At 42.4% G+C, this 22,076-nt stretch overlaps 1 protein-coding gene across 1 annotated transcript in view; it reads left to right on the top strand.

The window, feature by feature from the left end:
* The window catches only part of LOC145404026 (mechanosensitive cation channel TMEM63B-like), a 188,992-nt gene that overhangs the window by 64,744 nt on the left and 102,172 nt on the right, over positions 1-22,076 (top strand). Inside the window, exons 6-7 of the mRNA XM_080275629.1 lie at positions 8,365-8,642; positions 21,653-21,809. Coding sequence (XP_080131755.1) covers positions 8,365-8,642; positions 21,653-21,809 — 435 coding nt within the window. The remainder of the gene's footprint in view (positions 1-8,364; positions 8,643-21,652; positions 21,810-22,076) is intronic.

Below are 22,076 nucleotides of genomic sequence, written 5' to 3'. Positions count from 1 at the left end.
CATTCAACAACTTCTCATCTACTCCATATATTCATAATACTTTCCACAATCCTTGTCTATCCACCCTGTCATATAGTTTCTCTTAATCCATGAAGGCTGCATACAACTTCTTTCCCTTCTCTAGAAACTTTTCCACTAAAGATCTAAGAATGAATATCTGATCTGCACAACCTCTTCCCTTCCTAAAACCTCCCTGTTCTTCTCCAACTAATTCCTCTGGTATTTCCCAAACTCTGTCAATAGGTAGCCTACCATATATTTTTCCTATTACACTAACAAGACAGTGCCCCTATGATTACCACATACTTCTTTTTCCACTTTTCCTTTGTACAGGGGAATAATTGTACCTGATTTCCTCTCCTCTGAGATTCTACCTTCCTCCTAGGCCAATCTGCACATCTTCCATTCTACTACTATCTCTCCTCCATACTTCAGCATTTCACCACACACTCAATCAGTTCCTGGAGCTTTCCCCCTTTGACTTTCTTCATTGCTTCTACAACTTCCATCCTGCTGATTTCCTCCTCTCTTCTCACATCCCTTCATCTCCCAGCCATTCCCCAGCCACTTACACTTGCATTACTTTCATTCTCTATGTTCAGCAATTCTTTAAAGTGTTCTCTCCATCTACTTACTTTTTCTCCCTTCTGATATACTATAGAACTAGCCATGTGTGTGTGTGTGTGTGTGTGTGTGTGTGTGTATTTTGGGCAGCCGAAACTACAGACTGAAATCGCACCAAAATTGGCACAAAAATCGAAAAAAAATCACTGATGTGAAAAAACTTGGTCCCATCACGATTGAAAAACATTTACTATATTTAATGAACGATCATATTTTGACCAAAAACTCTGTTCCCGGAGCCCGGCATAGGATCTCCGTAGACTTTTTTGCCCAGAAGTAGAACTAAAATAAACTGTGGCAGTAGCCAGGTGTCTCTGTGTGTAATTCGGACTTGCGTTCGGACAACTTGGGTTCCATTCCCGAAGCTGCAAATAACACAATCAGTTGGTTAGCTGCAAAAAATCCAAGTGATAGCGTTACACTAGAACAGCACATAAAGGCGAGAGCCCTCCGCAGGAGCAAGTGCGTGGGGCCCAAAGGGCCCACGAGCACTTTTCCCTACTAGTAATTTACCACTTTTATCTTTCACTCTCCAACTAACTTCATTGCCACGTTGTCTAACTCTCTTCACCTCTTTCCAGAACATTTTCGTACATTCCCTCCACTTTACACTCAAATTCCTTGCAAATTCCTCATCCACTCTCTTCTTACTCTCTCTTACTAATCTTTTCGCCTCTCTCTTCCTCTCTACATATAACTTTTTCTTCCGTCTCTCAACTTCTTCCATGCCCCTGTTTCTCATCCACTCACTATATGCTTTTTTCTTTTGTGCCACAGTCTCTCTCACCTCTTCATTCCACCATGCTGTTCCCTGCACTCTCTTTTGTCTTCTCTTCAACCCACACACCACTTCACATGCTACTCTGATTTTTTCTGTGAATATCTTGCACACACCTTCCATGCCTCTCATCTGCTCCAGTCTGTATTTCCCCAATTGCTCCTCCACTTCCCTCTTATATTCTGCCTTTTTTCCATCCACTTGCAACCCTTTTGCTCTCCTTGCATGAACTACTTCCTCCTGTAACTTTACTGCAGATTATTGCCTGTAAAAAAAAATGGGAAGAATGGAAGAAAAAGGAAGGGAGCAAGGGGAAGATGGTAGAGGGGTGAGAGAAGAAAAAATTACAATGAAACGGAGTGAAAAAAGAAAGGAGAATGGAGGGAGAGGAAAAAGAGAGGGAGAGGAGAAGGGAAGACAAGAAGGGAATGGAGGGAGGAAGAGACAAGAGAGAAATGCAGAGAGGAGACAAGGAAGAAATGGAGGGAAAGAGAAGAAAGTGACGGGATGGAAGATGAGAAAGAAATGGGGGAAAAGGGAGTGAGTTAGAAGGTGGGGAGATCATGTGAAATATGAGGGACAAGGAATGCAGGATGGACAAAACTGGACAGTGATGAATGGAAGAAAGAAGGATGATAGGAGTGAGTGAAATGGGGAAAAATGAAAGAAATTGAAGGAAAAGGAGATGACAGAGAAACAAAAAATTGGGAGAGGAAAGAGGAATGGAGTAGGGGGAGTTTGTTAAAGTAATGGGAAGGAAGAAGGGAAGGGAGGAGAGAAAAGAAAGGAGGGGGGAAGGAAGCTTGTGATGGGTGGGAGGGAAGAGGAGGATAAATGGATATAGGAAGCTAGGAAAAGAAGGGAATAGAGGGAGGAGGAAAGAAGAGAGGAATGGAGATGGGAATGAGTAATAGATGAGGAACTATGGATTATTGAGGAATGGATGGGAAGGAAAAAGAATGAGGAGGAAAGGGGGGACAGTAGAGGGAGGAGGGAGTTAAGGAAGGAAACAGAAATGGGGAAATGAGAGGGGATGAAAGAGGAAGGAGAGGAAATAAGGAAGGAGAGATGAGAAGAGAACAGAGTGGAAAGAGACATCTCGCAGCAGACAGCAACACTCTAAAGCCCATGCATTACGTTTATTTCTTCATTATTTTATTCATGTTGAAAGAAGCCTATTGATTACGTGCTCGTAGAGAGGTCAGTGATGGGAATGTTTGCTGATATGAGGGCTGTGAGAGGACGATGTGGAGGTCTGTCAGATCATATGATTGTGGTATGCAAGATCAAGCTGAGAGGAGTGAGGTGGATCAGGAGAGAGAGGAGCAGTCTGGGAGAACGACTGAAAGTTGAGAAGCTGAGGATGAAAGAAATGGCAGATGAATACAGGACCAAAGTAGAGGACGAGTTAGAATTACTGAATTGGAATGAAATGGATATGGACAGTCTGTGGAATGCATATAGGGATTGCTTAGTTAGGAATGCTAAAGCGGTGTGTGGTGTGGCAAGAGTAACAACAAAGAAGAAAGGTATGGCATGGTGGGATGAGGAGATAAAGAGAGTGGTGGAGGAAAAGAGGAAGAAGTGGCTAAAGTGGTTATAGGATAGGGGTTCAGTTGAAATAAGAACTGAGTACACCGAGAACCAGAAGCACGTAAAGAGACTAGTGAAGTGGAAGAAGGAGGTAAATAAGGATCTAGGAAGAAAAATGAATGCGAACTACTCTGAAAATAGAAAGTTATTCTGGAAGGGGTGGGAAATGTAGAGGTGAAAGTGGAAAGAAATGTGATGGTGTGAGGGGTTCAGGTGGTAGATTATTAACCCATGGAGATGAAGTAAGGACCAGATGGAAGGAATATTTTGAAAGCCTGATGAATGGGAATAGAGAGAGCAGAGCAGCTGTAAACATGATTTGGTTTTGGGGGTGTGCAGAGAAGGAATGCGGTGCCAGGAGACGTGACTCTTGCACAGGTGAAGAGTGCTGTGAAGCGGCTGAAAAATGGGAAAGCAGTTGGGGTTGATGAGGTGTATGAAGAGATGCTTAAGTGTAATGGAGAGAATGGAATGAAGTGCTTGTTGGAGATATGTAAGAAGGCATGGACGAGTAAAACTGTGCCTGCAGAGTGGAAAAAGGCTGTGATTGTACCCCTGTACAAAAGTAAAGGTGAGTGAAGTGAGTGCAAGAATTATTGTGGCATAAGCTTACTGAGTGTGATAGGGAAGGTATATGGAAGAATTATTTTAGAGAAAGTAAGAGAGATATCAGAAGTCCTAGTGAGTGATGAACAGGGTGGCTCTTGAAGTGGCAGAGGATGTGTGGACCAAATATTTGCAGTGAGACAGATAGTATAGAAGGCTTGTGAGAAGGACCATAAGGTGTTTATGGCATTCATGGATCTGGAGAAAACATATGACAAAGTGGACAGAGAAAGCTTGTGGAAAGTTTTGCGCATGTCCGGTGTAGAGGGTAAGCTGCTAGGTGCTGTCAAGAGTTTTTATGATGGTGGTGAAGCATGTGTAAGGGTTAATGGGCTTCTAAGTGAATGGTTCATGATCAGTGTGGGCATGCGACAAGGTTGTGTGATGTCCCCGTGGTTGTTCAATATATATATATGGATGGGGTGATGAGAGAAGTAAAAACACAAGTAATGGAGAGAGGGATCCTGTTGGTAATGAATGGTGATGGATGGAATATCTCAAATTTGTTGTGTGCTGATGATGCAGTACTGCTTGCAAGTACCGGACAAGAACTTGGTAGGCTAGTGCAGAGTTTTGCTGATGTCTGTAAGCGTCGGTCCTTTAGAGTAAATGTAGAAAAGAGTAAAATGATTGTTATTGAGAGAGAGGGTGACTCCCAGTTCAGTGTAACAGTGAATGGAGAGAGACTGGAATTGGTAAGAGAGTTCATATACCTTGGTATATGATAGAAAAGAGAGAAAAATGTGCAAAAGAAGTTGAAAGTAGAGTGACACAAGGAAGAAAAGTAGCTGGTGCAATGAAGGCCTTGATAAGAAACAGAGGCTTGAATGTTGCAACTGCACAAGGCTTACATGAAATAGTGTTGCCACACCATAGTCTCACATATAGATGTGAGACTATGGTGTGGCATGAAAATGAAAAGTCAAGAGTAAGAGCAGTGGAGATAGGACTGCTGAGGAATGTATGTGGAGTACAGAGGGTGGATAGGATACAAAATAATGTGATTCGTGAAAGATGCGGAGTGAGGAAGTCGGCGGACACCAGAATTGAAGAGAGTGTACTGAGATGGTATGGTCACATGGAGAGAATGGATAGCAATAGAGTGGTGAAAAAGGTATATCTGAGCAAATTTGAAGGAGGGAGGAGGCAAGGTAGGCCAAGGAGAAGGTGGAGAGATACGGTGGATGAGTGTGTAAGGAAGAAAGGTTTGGAAGTCGGTGAGGCTAGGGAACTGACAGGAGATCGAGCTGGCTGGATGAATTTTGTGAGGAGGAGTGCATGATGAAGGATATTTGGTACCTCTTTTTAACATGGCAGCGTCTGGATTGACTCAATCGGATACGTTGTGTGAAGCTACTGAATGTGGTGAATGTTTTTGGCGTATCCAACAGAACCAGGAATCCGGGGGCTTGAATGATGAGTGAATGGAACCATGGCCCATTGGATCGGGCAGGTTTGGGCTGTCAGGACATTGCTACTCCTCACCCTGCCCTTGGGTGGGAAAGGAGGTTCGGATGATGATGATGATGGAGATGGCCATTGACAGAGTCCATAGAGATGTGGTGAAGTGGGCAGAGAGAGAGCTTGGGATCGAGGAGTGGCTGGTTAGGGTTGTTATGGCCATGGATGTGGGTGCTCGCACGCAGGTAAGGGTGAATAAAAATTTGATTGATGAGTTTTCTATGAATGTTGGTGTGAACCAAAGGTCAGTTTTGAGCCCCTTATTGTTTATCATGTTACTCGAAGCCCTCTCACATGACTTCAGAAATGGACTTCCTTGGGAGATCTTGTATGCTGATGATTTGGTGTTGATTGCAGAGAATGAAGGGGAGGCAGAGGAATGATTTAGGAAGTGGAGAGATGGTATGGGGCAGAAGGGCTTAAGTGTAAATGCAGATAAAACAAAAGTGATGGTATCTAGGGCTGGTGGCGATACTGTCAAAGAAGAGGGAGAGTGGCCATGTGCAATTTGCCATGAGGGTGTGAGTAGCAATTCCATCTTGTGCAGCGTCTGTGATAAGTGGCTGCTTAAGAGATGTAGTAGTAATAGAGGTAGATTGCAAGATAATGCTGATTTCATTTATGTGGTGTGTTGGGGAGAATAGATGGAGATTGTCAAGTGTGAAAGGATTGAACTTGCTGGTGAGTCTCGTGAGTGTGTGGCAGAGTTTTGTTGTTTGGGAGACATGTTATGTGCTGGAGACAGGGCTGGAGCCAGCCCTGTGGCTAGAGTTAGGAGTGGTCTGAAGATGTTCAGGGAGCTGTTGCTTCTCCTGACATTGAAAGGGGTCTCCCTCCATTTTAGGGGATCTTTGTATGCAGCATGTGTTAGGAGTGTAATGCTGTATGGTATTGAGACTTGGGCAGTAAAGGAAGAGGATATTTGCAAGATCGTATGTACAGAAATGACAGTTATTAGGTGGATGTGCAATGCATCCTTGAGTGCGAGGCCTGGGGGGGCTAGGTTGAGAGGTAGGATGGCACGAAAGTGTTATGGTGATGGTGTTGTGATGAGGAGACATAGATTGAGATGGTATGGGCATGTGTAGAGGATGGAGGATTATAATTGGGTGCGGATTGTGAGAGGTAGACCGAAAAAGACCAAGGACAAGGTCATTAAGTGTGACCTCAGGGTTTAGGGACTGAATAGGGAAGCTGCTGGAGATCAAGCAGCATGGAGAGCCACCATTAGGTGACCAAGGCCGACACATGAAAGCAAGTTGGAGCCTTCAAAAATGAATGAACAATTGAAAGAAACTACAGGGAAACCAAGGAAAACAAGGCTTAAGGTTTTGAAAAGGGACCTTCATGAGGGGACTGGATTATGATGTTGCAGGAGCTGTACAACTTTGAAAACATTCATCTGGTGGAAAAATGTGATCCATGGAGGCATAGAACACTGCCTTTTAAAATGTATAGTATACAGGTATTTGCATGATCTGTTTCTGAAGTATGCCACTTGAATTAAATTAAAAGTAAGGAATATGTGAAAAGAACAGTCAGTAGAAGAGAAAGTTGTGAATGATCATCTTGGAAGAAAAGTTAATAAAGTACAGTACAGTAATCATCACTTCCATGGAAGTGAAAAAGTTACTACATGACAGTATTGTGATACCAACTCTGACATATGGAAGTGAAGCTTGGATGTTGTTGGAGGGACACAAGTCAAGAGTGAGAGCAGTGGAAATGAGTTATTTAAGAAGAGCCTGTGGAGTCACATGGAGAGACAGGTTGACAAATGAGGATATAAAGGAGCGTTGTGGTGTGGATGTGGATGTGATAGGAAGCGTTAAGAGGAATGCACTTAGGAGGTTTGGCCATGTGGAGAGGATGGAGGGTGAAAGACTGATGAAGAGAGTGTATGTGAGTGAGATGGAGGGGGGGAGAGGGAGGGGGAGGCCGAGGATGAGGTGGAGGGATGGGGTGGAGAGGTATATGAGAGAGGGGGGCGTGAATTGGGACCAGGGCAGTGAAATGGCAGGAGACAGGACGACGTGGAGGTGATTTGTTTGTGGCCATCCCGAACGGGATTGAGGCATCTGGCAATAGATAGATAGATAGACAGTACTGTAATCATAAACTTAGAAAATTACTGTATTTTGAAAAGAAGTGCAGAAATGTAGAAATCTATCTACTGCCAGACACCTTAATCCCGTACATGGTGGCCACAAACAAATCGCCTCCACGTCACTCTGTTCCCCGCCATTTCACTGCCCTGCTCCCAACTCACACCCCCCTCTCTCATATACCTCTCCACTCCATTCCTCCACCTCATCCTCGGCCTCCCCATCCCTCTCCTCCCCTCCGCTTCACTCACATATACTCTCCTCATCAGTCTCTCACCCTCCATCCTCTCCACATGGTCAAACCACCTCAGTGTGTTCCTCCTAATGCTTCCTATCACAAATGCAGAAATAAAGATGGGAAAGGGGGATAAGATTAAAAGAATGCAAGCAATTGAATATGAAGTGAGTAGCAGATGGAAAGCATGTTTTGAAAGACTGATGAATGGGAATGATGAGTGGCAAGCAGTAGTAATCATGATTTTTGGTGGTGCACAAAAGGAATGTGGTGCCTGAAAATGTGACATTTGATACAACCAAACCATAGCATTATTAGATGCTCATTGGACAGAGGAGACTTGATAGTAGACTGGAAAAGAGTCAATATAGTACAGATGTACTGTACAAAGAGGAAGATATCAACTCGTGAGTTCTGAACCTCAGTCTAGCACCCATAACTTGCCCTCTCAGCAGTAGTTGTCAAAACTTAAATCATTGATAGCCCTGGTGAGTGTTCTTGAGTTGTTAAAAAAAAAAAAGACAGTCTGCCTGTATAGTTGATAAAGGCCATCAGATCATCCTTGTGAATGACAGATGACTTGCAGCAGCTCTTGGCTGGGCCAATTTATTTACTCGCTCCTGGCCACTAATTTGCCTGTCAGGTTGAAAACATCCTTTTGACTCCTGATTCCAGCAAAGATTGAAGGTTGAGAGCTGGGACCACGGAAGGCTAGGCTCTTTCAGTTTCAGATCTCTCTGAAGGTGTCCAGGAAGTTCAGAGGTGGCCTGCTAATCCTATTCCATTTTTACACTCTGTGAGTGATTGAGCAGTGTACTTTCCATCCCGACCATCATGAAACAGACCAGAAAAAACCTTAAATTATATTTTGATCAGTAAGAGGTTATTGAACTACTGTATTTTAGAGACTACTATATAGTCTGCAATCATGTTGGTGTTAATTCAAATCTTTCTCTAACCAGATTGATGCCATTGAGTTTTACGCTGTCGAGGAAGCTCGTTTGTGTGCCTCAGTGGAGAGTTTGCGTGTCAAGGCCCTCCAGAAGCCAACTGGTGTGGCCTTCATCATCTTAGCCACACCAGAAGGGGCCAGTCAGGTAATGCACGACCATCAACGTGGAGCAAAGTGCAAACATGGAGTTTCCTGCAATCGGAGCATCCCTTCATCCTCTGTCTCTTCCCAGCTGAAGCCATACAACTGGTTTGTTGGGCCAGCACCTTCTCCAAATGACATTTACTGGTGAGCAAGTGTAGTATTTGAGCTTAGTCAAGACTAGGTTTGGATCAACAGAAAATTAGGTGACTAGACTGTCACACTACCATATTGCAGAACTTCTGCCTATCAGATATCTTTTATTTCCCTAACTGCATCTCCTTTGAACCTGCTTCTCCAGAGTTGTTTCCCACCAGACTTCAACCTACAGCAGTTGAAGTCCAACTGTTACAGATTTTTAATAAAAGAAGGACATCTGTAATCTGGTGTATGGATTATTTTTTTTATTCATTTGTTTTTCCTTCCTTTATTCTGTTGTCTAAATAAACAAATAAATAAATAAATACACACACACACACACACACACACACACACACACACACGCATATAGACAAGATTGAAAAAGTTCAAAGGGCCGCTACAAGATGGATACCAAGCTTAAGGGACCTAAGCTACGAAGAAAGACTAAATAAACTGAATCTACCAACACTACAGGAGAGAAGGAAAAGAGGTGACATGATAATGCTATATAAGTGCATATCAGGGAAGGAGAAAATAGACATAAATGATTACTTAACATATGGAGAAGCATCATCAAGAGGACACTGCAAAAAACTGCATAAGAAGAGAGGTGATAAAGACGTAAGGAAATTCAGTTTCCCAAACAGAGCAATTGATCAATGGAATGCACTACCGAATGAAATAGTGTGTGCCAAAACAATTCACAAATTTAAGGATATGTACGATAAATATGGTTTAAGACACGGGACAGTACGAGCTTGACTCATTCCTGTAAAGATACAATTAGGTAAGAACACACACACACACACACACACACACACACACACACACCAAGCTGAAAGTAGAAGGAGAGGTGTTTAAGGATGTGGCAAAGCAAGCATAAATAATGAACAAACGTTTCCAGTCAGTTTTCACTAAAGAAAAGGAGCTTGTGGAAGGGGAGGGAGTGATTAGAAATGTTCCGGTGATGAAAGATATAAAAGTGGAGGTACAGGAAGTGTATAAATTACTGGAAACTCAAGATGTAAGGAAAGCCCCAGGACCTGATGGAATTTCTAATTGGGTACTGAAGGAATGCAGAGAACAACTGGCAGATAAAATTCACAGCTTAATTGTATGCTCACTGGAAGAGGGGAAAGTGCCAAAAGAATGGAAGAGGGCAAATGTGGTACCAATTTACAAGGGAGGAAACAGGGAAGAACCCCTGAATTATAGACCAGTGTCTCTAACCAGCATGGTCGCAAAATTGTGTGAGAGAATCCTGAAAGACAGATGGATAAAATATCTGGAAGAGATGAATATTTTGGCTGAATGTCAGTTTGGATTCAGAAGTGGAAGGTCATGTGTTTCTAACTTGTTGAGCTTTTACTCAAGAGCGATTGATGTGGTACAGGAGAGAGATGGTTGGGTGGATTGTGTGTACTTAGACTTAGAGAAGGCCTTTGACAAGGTACCTCATAAGAGACTAATGTGGAAACTAGAATATATAGGAGGACTAAAGGGGAAACTTCTGGAATGGATGAGAGACTTTTTGAGAGACAGACAAATGAGGACAGTAATAAAGGAAAAGATGTCTGGATGGAGGGAAGAAACAAGTGGAGTCCCTCAAGGCTCGGTGTTGGCGCCAGTAATGTTTCTGATTTATGTAAATGATATGGTAGATGGAGTGAACAGTTATGCAAGTCTGTTTGCTGATGATGTAAAGATCTTGAGGAAGATAGAGGTTGAGGAGGATTGTAAAATACTGCAGGAGGATTTGGATAGGATACACAATTGGAGCCGGACGTGGGAAATGAAATTTAATGTAAAGAAATGTAAAATATTGGAAATGGGTAAAAGTACCAGGAGACCATCACTGAATTATTTGTTGGGTAATGAATTAATCACAAAAATGAGAGAACAGAAAGATTTGGGAGTGCTGGTCCAAGATAGTTTGTCACCAGAAAAGCAAATTAACAAGATAGTTGGAGAGACTTATAAACTCTTGACTAACATAAGAGTAGCATTTCATTATATGGATGAGGAGATGATGAAAAAATTAATAGTGACCATGATCCGCCCAAGGTTAGAATATGCAGCGGTAGTGTGGTCCCCACACAAAAAGAAAGATATAAACAAGATTGAGAGAATACAAAGAACAGCAACCAAGATGGTCCCCAGTCTGACAGACCTGTCATACAGAGAGAGGCTGGAAAAACTGGATTTGCCTTCGTTAGAGGAAAGGAGAAAGAGGGGAGACATGATTGCGGTGTTCAGGACCATGGTGGGAGTAGATAAAATTGACAAAGAAGATCTGTTTGTATGGGATAAGAGAGCAACAAGAGGACATGGAATGAAATTGAAAAAGTCAAGCTGCTTGAAGGATATCAAGAAATATAGCTTTCCTTACAGAAGTATAGACTTATGGAATAGCCTGGACAAAGAGATCGTCCAGTCTAAAAACTTAAACGAGTTTAAAGTTAAATTCGACTTATTGAGAAACAGCGACGGAAACCCACGAGCATAGTACATTCCGTGTATATCACAATTAGGTATATTAGGTAAATACTTAAATATCTGGAACGACTTAGACAAAGAGGTGGTGCATGAGAAAAACATTCATGTGTGTAAAGGTAGACTTGATAAATGTGGATATGGAGACAGGACAACACGAGCATTGCTCAATTCCTGTATACTACAAATAGGTAAATACAAATAGGTAAATACACACACACACACACACACACACACACACACACTCAATGTAGTTCAGCTCTGGAGTGTCTGCCCTTTCCTCTCCTCCATCCTTCTATCCTTCCATCCTCTTCTGTCTTTCTTTCTTTCATTCTTCCCTCTTACTTCTGCCTGTGGGTGACTCTACACTGAGTGACAAGCCAAATGATTTATTGTACACAAGGAAACAATTTACTATGCTGGGTGGTAACCACGTAACCAAATTTTGGCGCCTGATAGTTTTGTGGGTAATTACAGCACTCCAGTCGGATTGAGCTGGTGAAGGTTTATATCCAAGGGATGGTTGGGGATTGTGGTAGGTGGGGGCACTCACCATCCACTCACTCAATGTAGTGCTGCTGTCGGGTGTCTCCCCTTTCTTCTCCTCCACCGTTCTTTCCTTCTGTCCTCTTCTGTCTTTCTTTTCTTCATTTTTTCCTTGTCCTTCTGCCTACGGGTGACTTTACACTCCCTCTTCTGTCTTTCTTTTCTTCATTCTTTCCTCTTCCTTCTTCCTGTGGGTAACTCTACACTGAGTGACAAGCCAAATGGTTTCCTGTACACCAGGAAACCATTTACTATGTTGGGTGGTAACCATATAACCAAATTTTGGCACCTGGTGTTCTAGTGGGTAATTATTGTGCTCCAATCGGATTGAGCCGGTGAAGGTTTATATCCAAGGGATTGTTGGAGTTGATTGCTCATGCAGTGCCACTCAGGGATGAGTGATGCAGGTCACTCTCATCTTAAATGTCGGGACCAACTGCCTAGCCCCGGGCTCCTATGCTTCTCATGGGGCAGTGTAGGATTGGATGATGGATGGATGGATGGTGGTTGGGGTTTATTGTCCACGTAATGCCACTCAGGGATGAGTGAGGCTGGTCACTCTCATCTTAAATATTCAGGACCAACCTGCTTAGCCACGGGCTCCCACTCTCCTCATGGGGCAACGTAGGATTGGATGATGGATGGATGTATATATATATATATATATATATATATATATATATGTGTGTGTGTGTGTGTGTGTATATATATATATATATACAGTACCCTCGCGTCCAACACGCGTTAGTCCAGCATGATTCACGTCCAGCACGGAGAGCAAATAATTAGTATTATTTAATATGATTTAATTACTGCAACACGAGTGTGTTAGCATAACACGCACAGAGCTCCGAGAAGTGGGCGAAATCTGCAGAGTTCACCTCTAGCACGATCACCCCCGGTCCAGCACGGTCATACTGGACATTCCCATGATGATGATAGCCAATGAAAACTTCTGATCAAGTAGCCTTCCCCGCCCGCTATCGTGACGTGATCGTGATGCCGCCCAAATAAAAACGCTTCTGTTGTCACGTGATGTTTTGTTTAAATTTCTCCCGCCACAGCGCCACTCAGTCGCATAATTCGCATTGGAAGGTGTTTTTTTCTTGCTGCATTTTCTGCCCTTGTTACTGCAATTTACCCTGCTCACAATGCCTAGGAGGCCTTCTGAGAACCCCAAGAAGCGTCGGCACCTCCCTCAGGCCACCAAGCTAGAAAGCATCGAGAGGAAGAAGAAAGGGGAGAGGAAAGTTGACATTGCCAAGGCCTACGACATGAATGAAGCCAACATGAGGACCATAATAAAAAGATCCTGGCAGCCAAAGGCTATCCCACGGCACTTCATACCAGGTTTGCCGAGGATGCGATGGTAAATCGGAACGGTAACGTGGTAAAATTGCCGACGATACCACGGGCATTTGGAATTCATCTGGGTGGATTCCTGCCGAGGATATGACAGGCAAAACAGTGTGACCAAAACCCAGGCGACTCGACAGAGAATGTATTGTACTACAGCATTGAACATTTAGCCTGACACTGAATACATATTAATATTTTAGAATTAATATCAATCGTTTTGAAACCCTTCTCATCGGCGTGTGTACCAGTTTATAAACAAAGTTGCTTCTCCTTATTCTCTACCAAGTCAGCGACAGCGATCACTTTCCACAGTCACGAGATGGGGCTCTGGCAACAGTGTGAGAAGCATGCCCTTTGCCGAGGATTACTGAGTGCTAGGACAGGCAGAAACAGGACCTTCCATGGCTGTGGATGAAGATAGTGATTCTGAGTGTGATTTCGAAGGATTTATGAGGGAGGTTGAGGAGGAGCAACAGCCATTACCCGCTAGTGACGCCAGCAGCCATCCTCCTGGGACCCAGTAGGACTACCTACAGCCTTGGATACCACCTTCCATTCCCAACAAGCCCACCAACACTATCCTAAAAGGTTAGATATCATTCATAGCACAGTACCATTTATTATAATTACAATAGTACCAATATATGTATAGGTATATGGTAGGTATTTAGGGTGACTTTTCCTAGGGTTGCTGACATAATTCATTTTTCCCCATAAGCTCTATTGTTAGTCCAGCACGTTTTTGGTCCAACACGTGACCCATGCATGACAATATTACCGTGTTGGACGCGAGGGTACTGTAGTAAGGACCCACACTCCCTTTCCCTGCCCTCCCTCCCTGCTTACTCTATGCATCATCCTGTCCTCCTTCTCTCCCAGCTTTTGTCTTGCTACACCCTCCTTCCTTCTTTCTTGCTTTTCTCCTCCCTTCCTTCCCTCTTTACACCCTCACAACACCATTTTCTCCTCCATTCTTCCTGTCCTCCTTTCCACCTGCCCATCCACCCTTCATCCATATCTCCCCTTCCACTCTCTCATTCCCTCCAACTGGGGCCAGTGTTTACTTAACCACAGTCAGGCAATAATAGGTCATCAAGCAGGGAAAGTTTATTTTTGGTTCTCCGTCCTCCTCTCTTCTTATGTCACTGCTACCTCTCTCCCACTCCTTCCTTCTATTCCCTTCTCAGTTTGGAACAGTGTTTACTTAACCAAAAGCAGGCAAATGGAAGTCATATATGAGGCAGTTAAGCAATATTTTCACTTCCCCTCCCTCTCCCTCACTCCCACCCTTTCTCCATACCATATTTATCATCTTGTTATCTTTTTGTACGATTGCCCAAACGAGTGATGTCTCGCTTTCTTTAGGTTTTGGACAAAATTCCCTGGGTCTGGTACGTTCATTTGATTAGGAGTTAGGAGATGGAAACAGTCTTTGCCTGCCTTGCAAACATTATTTTGGGTTAAAAAACTAATCTTATGAAAATATTAGTTAAGTTTAGCTTTTATTTTTATTTAGGTTAATAACAGTCGTTAAATAAAAAGTGACATTTAGCATGTTTCCACTCGTTGTCACGATTCATGCCAGCAGTGTTACCAATGTAGTTATTATCCTGCTAAATTTAGGTATATTAAAAGCAATCTAGCTGGTAAAAATTTAAATATTTTCTGTATATCTGGCACTCTTTTAAAGTCCTCTCTAATGTTTTTTCCCTAAATTTGCCTCAGTTTGGTGGATTTTTACCACCTTTGAGACCAGTTTAGCGGATTTCTAAAGTTTCTCTTTGGCAGCACTGCATGCTAGCCCTTACGCCAGTCAGTCATTGTCATGCGTGGATGTGTTGGCCTTTGTCACAATTCCCCCCCCCCCCCTTCTTTATACAATCCTTTTTGCCTTTAGTTCTCTTCGTTGTTGCACTCTTGCCTTTGACTGTCATCCACTCCCTCTTTAGTTCCTTCATGAAGTTGCCCAGCATATATTATTACATGATGGATTTTAGCGATAGGTGGTGGCGACCATCATCCACTCACTTGATGTAGTGCTGCTTACTTCTTCCTTAGCCTTTATCATTCTTTTCCTGTGCCTGCCCTCCTCTCTTCCTAGTTCTCCCATCTTTCCTGGCACTTCCTGTTGCATTTCTTTCCTTTACAGGTGGCTTTACATTGAGTGACAAGCCAAATGGTTTCCTGTAAGCCAAGAAACCATTTACAACGCTGGGTGGTAACCATATAACCAAACCATATGTGCTCCCTATGTGTCAACAAGTGGGTTGGTGGAGGGTTAGTGCCCCTCCCCATAAAACAAATAACTCAAAGTCAAATGGCCACCCCTTATGGAATTATAGCGTCTGACAATAGATAGATAGATAGATGGATTTACATTGTTTAAATAAAAATGCCCTATTTTCCCCCCAAATGCACTGGTTTCACTAACTTAATACCAGCAGATTAATTTATTTTTTGATGCTTTAGTAACACGGGTGGTTAGGGGTTGTTCTAGGACACATGCAATAATTTGTCTGTCTCAGTCTAGTGTTGTGTCACAAGGGGCTCCATTTGGCAAATTTTCTACGTTCTACCCCTCTCTGTATCGTTTATCCAACCATTAACTGTCCTTTTCTTGATGTTAAGTTGCCGGGTTATCTGCCTTGCTGGAATATTTGGTAAATAAAGAGCAATAATCTGCTTGCACAGGCAGGCTGTAGTATTGTATTAATGATCCATCATGCTTAGCGGCTAGTGCTTACTGTTTTTCCTGCGTAAATATCATCCCGCATAGAGAACTAAATGTGGACAATAATATATGTTTAGATGTTTATTTTTCTGATTTATGGGGGAGACAGTGGCTGAATCAGTAGAGAGGCGGCCTGCAGTCCTAACGGATCCAGGATCGAATCCCGACTGGGGCAGGGAACAGTTTAACCCCTAAAACGCGGATCGTCGCGTTTGCGATGCTCGGCCATAAGGGCAGGACGGCGGGTCGTCGCGTTTGCGATTTTAGTAAATTTTGAATAACCGCGGGTAAGCAGGCTCCAGCTGGTATTGTCTATCAGTACCACCATCCTCTAGCTACAACTAGCATACTTTACCTTTGTACTACTGACCTCAGTTGTTGCCAAATATCGCGTTTTCCCCCCGTACCCCCCCTACCACGGCCCGGCCAGCCTGGCTGTGATACATGGCAGCGCTCTGAGCGCTCAGAACTGTAAATCTGCGATCTCCTCTCACAAGCAGTTTATGCTACTAGGAAACGCTTGTTTCCCCAGTTGTAACACTAGCTTTTGCCTCTGTTTAGTGTCAGTTTACTGTAGGCTTTCAAAGTGAGATTATGGCGAGTTCTAGCTCTTCCCAGTCAGTGCAAGCGGCCGACAGGAACGAGAATAAAGTGGCGGACGTAAGGCAGAATAAAAAGCGCGCCGTGGTGATCTTTTGGGAAGTAATATGATTGAAAATAATGTAGTAAACATGTTTTTAGCTGTGAAAATGGAAATGTTTGTTGAGTGATGGGAAAACCGCCGCCACAGTGCATGTCGGCCGTACACTCCGTTGATTTTAGCCTTATTTTCAGTGCTTATTGTACAAATACGGATTCCTAACTACCTTTACGTTGTTGTATAAAGTGTACTGTGACAGATTGAGGCTGTGGTAGAAAGAAAACCGGGTTTCTGGAGGTGTGAGAGTGAAGACTTTGTTACCCAACTTTGCAAGTCTTCACAAGTCCTTTGGTAGTCAACGAAGGCTCAACATGTGGCTCAGGAGATAGCTGAATGTAAGTAATATATGCCATAAAAATTTTAATGCTCTGGGGTTAATCCATGATTTTTGGCAAATATTTTTCCACAGGTACTCAGACCCCGCTACAACCCCGCCACAACCCCGCCACAGGGGGGGGATCGCGCGTACACAGCCGCGTTTTAGGGGTTAAGGATTTGAATTTCCTAAAAGCAGACTTTCTTGATCTACCAGATGACCCGCCAACATGTCGTAAAAATACCCCCGCTAATACCAGTACACCAGTCCTGTATGAGACAGCCCTAGTATGTATTCAATATGGATGGTGGGTGTTAGCGCCGAAGTGATGACATGTGGAGGTGAAGGAGGACTACTGGGCCTTGGGATAGGTCACTGCCCCCAAGAAATAGGCCCTGAAGCCTTTGCCCAGAGTCGGACACGTAAAAAAAAAAAAAAAAAAAAAAAAAAAAAAAAAAATGTGATTTCGACATTACCATTATCTGTGGGTTTTATTTTATGAGACATTTTTCCTTCAGTATTGTTGATTTAGGATGTAAAATAAGTATTGTGAGAGCTTCTCCGCATTTTAACCCTGAAACCGTTGAGCGATAGGGCTTGCGTTTCACATTTTTTCGCACAGCTAAGCCTCAACTTTAGTATATAGTAATCCCCATTCTATCCGGATGCCCATTTTCAGGACACCCAGCTTACTGGACATTGTGGGCCTAGACCTTCAGAACTCAGAATTTGCCAAAAAAAGAAAAAAATCCCCCCAAAATCCAATTTTTTTTCCCACCCGTAATTTGAAATTGCCGTGTGGTGCCAGACAGCTGTATACACCACAGCCCCTTCACCCCTTTCTTCCTCCCCCCTCCCCTGTCAGGGTTGCCATTTGGTATTTTTCAATACCAAATGTGGACCAATTTGGTAATGAAAAATTCGTTTGGTAATGAATCGTAATAATGCATTACCAAACGGATTTTTAACATGTATGAGGATACACAGGATGGAGATGGTGAATTGTCTGGTGTCTCTGATTAATCTGCTAGCCTACATAGCATGAAAATAATCAACATGCTGTTAATTATAAGGAGAGTTATTACATGTATTTCTACTTGTATATATAATTAGTGAAGAATGTGTGCTAGCTTTACGAATTTGGTAATGAAAAGTTAAATTTGGTAATGAAAATTGAGAAGTGTGGTAATGTGACCAAGCTCCGATTTGGCAACCCTGCTCCTCCCCCACCACCAGTTACTGCTTAACTGCGATCAAGAGTAGATGTTTATCTCAATGGATGGTGCACGTGCTCATTTTTTGTGAATAAACAATTAATAAACTGCGATACCTTGCCACTAGACCACACAGGAATTTACAGTGTTGTGCAGTGTTAAGAAATTAGAATGTAGTGCAAAGGATTAACTGTGGAGTACAAACTGGCAGTTGAAACTGGTGTGATGCAATTAACAATGTGCTGTGTTAAACAATTATAACTCACAGTGCAAAAAATTACTGTAAGTGCAGCACAACACTGGAGTACTGTATGTGCTTCAAGAGCATTTTCACCACTGCCAAAGCCTTAGAGAAGGCGGCCACAGACGTGCTGTAAGTACCCTGGCTGTACAGTCACTTCTGATTCCTCATTCTTTGGTTCCTTTTCATTTATTTCATGCTTTATGTCCATTATTGGTGTGAATAGAGTCTTAAATAGTTTTAAATAGGTGCCATGCGTATACGGTAAGGAGTTATTTAGGTGGCTTTCAAAGTTAGGCCGAGTTAGGGTCCTTAACCCTTACACCGCTGGCTTGTTTTGCTTTGACTTGTGGCTCCCGCGGGCATATTCGCGCTCCGACAGACTCTCTAAAAATATTTGCCAAAAATCAGTTATTAGTCCTAGAATATTAAAATCACATATACTTATGGCACATACCTTCAGCTTTCTCTCTGGGTGTTTGTTGAGCCTTCGTCGAGTACCGTAGGACTTGTGGAGACCTCTGAAGTTGGGTAACGAAGTCTCCACTTTACACTTCCCGACAACTCGTAATATGATTACCACAGCCTGATATTATCACTAGAAACACTAATCTATGATTCTCAAATAGTTTGGAATCCATACTCCCCCCAAAAAACACTGTGAAAGCAATGAAAATTACGAGGGCGTATGACCATCCCACTTCCGATTGTTCGCCGCAAGTGTTGTCTGTTATTCATAAAAACACTCACAGTTTATATTTCTGTTACTATATAACACTTATATATATCTACAGTCTTTATCCATAAGTTTCCTTCAGTAATAGTACAGTAGTTTATTGTCACTGTAGGGATTCAATTTCTTTCAGTAAAATACGTAGCATTCACTTTCTCGTCCTGTATACTAGCATTGAGAGTGATTGTCACTTTCACCTTCACACTCATAACTCATAGTATTCATACATGCTAGAGTGAAACTTTCACTTTCATTACTCCTAGTATATATACTCGTATTCTTATAATACCACTCATTTACATTTTTATTTACGTTCTCTACTTTATTTACATTTCTATTTTATTTACACTGTGTTATGCACTGTCACTTGAAGTAACTTATAAAACTATTTTCCACTGTTCACATATTTACATTCATTGCTTTCTTGCTGTTTACACATTATTTACACTTTATTTACAATTCCACTTGCACTGTTTTACTCAATAAAAAGATCATAGTCACTCATTATCAGTTGTCAGCCCTTTACCTCTTTCCACACGAGGTTTAGTAGGGGGTAAAGGTCACAGGGCCCTTTGCATGGGGCTATAAAGCACGGGAAGTTAGCAGGAGCAAATCAGACATACTTCCACTTTCAAAGACGACAGTGCACTGATAGTGGTGGCCTCCTGCCGCCTGGCTAGGGTAGGTGCAATACTATCAACTTTAGCCCTATGAGACCTGCTAATATATAGCAATGAAATGATTGGCAGGAAACCAAGACAATACATAATAAATTAGGTAGTTCCAGGTGAATGTAAATATCACTTAGGCTTCTCCCTTCCCTCCTTATATGTATATTTATTACGAAAATAGATTATACGGCATATTTCAAGGGGAAGTAAACAGCGAAAATTAGCGAACGAGTGCACGTGAGGTGTTGTCAGGTGATAATTAGCCAATTCCAGGTGTATGGCACTATCACTTACCTTATTTCTTTTTTGTATATATTATTTGGTATAAGAATAGGGCATAGGGCTTATTTCAATGGATGAAATCAGTGGAAAATTCCAGGGAAGATTTACTTAGCGTAGAATACAGTGTGGTGGCCTGCAATAATTATGTAGTTCCAGGTGAATGCAAATATCACTTAGGCTTCTCCCTTCCTTTCTTATATATATTTTTATTACGAAAATAGATTATACGGCATATTTCAAGGGGAAATAAACAGCGAAAATTAGCGAACGAGTGCACGTGAGGTGTTGTCAGGTGATAATTAGCCAATTCTAGGTGTATGGCACTCTCATTTACCCTATTTCTTTCTTGTATATATTATTTGGTATAAGAATAGGGCATAAGGCTTATTTCAATGGATGAAATCAGTGAAAAATTCCAGGGAAGATTTACTTAGCGTAGCACGGTTGGGCAGGCGAGAGGATAGGGTAATGGAGGGGAGGTGGGGAGGGGAGTCAAGAACGGGGAGAAATGGCTAAATTGTCAACAATGGATGGGAGTACAGATGAGATTAGGAGCGCTGACTAGTGTTGGACACTGGCAGTACTGATAGATGATACAAGCCACCACTTGAAAGCCCCGGGTGAATTGAAAATAACACAGAATCACAAAAGTGACGCCCCGTGGCATGATCCCTTGCTCCCAAGCGTTACGAAAGTGACGCCCCGCGGTTAAGGGTTTAAGAACCTGACCCTTCGCCAACCACATTCTTCTTCTCCAGCCATGGTTAGCCTTCGTCTGTTTTTGTAAATACTCTCGGTGGCCTCTTCTCAAATCCGGGACTGTCCCTCTGGTGCGCATCCGCGAGTGTATTGGAGAAATGTTAAGAGGTAAAATTTACAAACTAATAAATTACAGGTAAGACAATGACTGTCATGTCGAAAATCGGTGTTAAGAATGAATAATGATCTGGACTTCACGTATGTATGGGATCAGCTACAATATCCAACAATCAAAATAGCATTTATGCAAAGAGAATTGTGAAGTACTAACATTTAAGAAGCGAGTCTACCATCGTAACTCATGAAATTGCACAAATTAAAAAGATCACTCATATTGGTCATGAGTTTTCTAAGTAGTGTTTGATTATTCTCAGTGATGTATGCCATTACCATATCTCACAGTTCGACAAGGGAGTAAAAATAATCCACATATATTACATGCATAGTAACTGGGAAAGAGCTGCCTAGACTGAATTCGGTAGCAGACGACGTGCTGAAAGTTCCCCATTCTTTGGGTGTTTGTACTTCATTTTCACTCTATCTTAAAAATAAGTAAACTGGCAGGAATGGTTAACTGTTGAATCACTCTGAGTGATAAAAGGAAAGGATCACTCTTAAAAATAAATTAATGTTGCTGGGTAGTTTGGGTGTTGGCAGGTATTAGCCAGGGGATTTTGCCGTGCAAAAGGAATTGGGGTCATGCTGATTGGATCTGGGTCAAGGTTGATAGTGCCATGCAAAACGTTTTTCACATGAACTGAATCTGCATCAAACAAAGATGTACTGTGATGTGTTATATATAGAAATAAATGGCTAAAGAAGAGGTGCCAGGAAGTCCTCTTCAGGCAATGAGAATATAGGCCAGAGTGTCCTGTAGGAGGTTATCAGGTAGTCTACAAAACAAGAGTTCTTTTTTGTTAATGCAGTGCATTTCTGTCTCTCACTCTCTCTCTCTCTCTCTCTCTCCACAGGGGCAACTTGTCTGTGACCAGTCGAATGTGGTGGCCCAAGGCAATACTTATCAATTCCATCCTCTTTGTGGTGCTGTTCATATTCACCACACCATCTTTGGTCTTGCAAAACTTGGACAGCATCATCTCTGCTCTTCAGGAACAAATAACTGTCCTGGTTAGTACTTAAATAGTAGCCCACTTTAACTCCTGTCTGATGACATTTTAAATTTTTTTCTTGCCATCTCCTTGTGCTTTATTCAGCTTCGGACAGACTTTTTGAAGTGTAGAAGTTAGATACATAACAGCTTTCATTAACTTCAACAATACATGAGGCTTTTCTAAGTTCAGTGAAATCATTTGAAGGTAATATAAATAAACCAAAAATGAAATAATTGGATTCAAGGAGCCAGCAGTTGACAAAGTTTATGTTGATCAATGGAGA

This window comes from Coenobita brevimanus, chromosome 62 (assembly GCF_032717465.1).
Source record: "Coenobita brevimanus isolate Jiangsu-jjx chromosome 62, ASM3271746v2, whole genome shotgun sequence".
Classification (NCBI taxonomy): Eukaryota; Metazoa; Arthropoda; class Malacostraca; order Decapoda; family Coenobitidae; genus Coenobita; species Coenobita brevimanus.
This window is presented reverse-complemented; position numbering and strand designations above follow the sequence as displayed.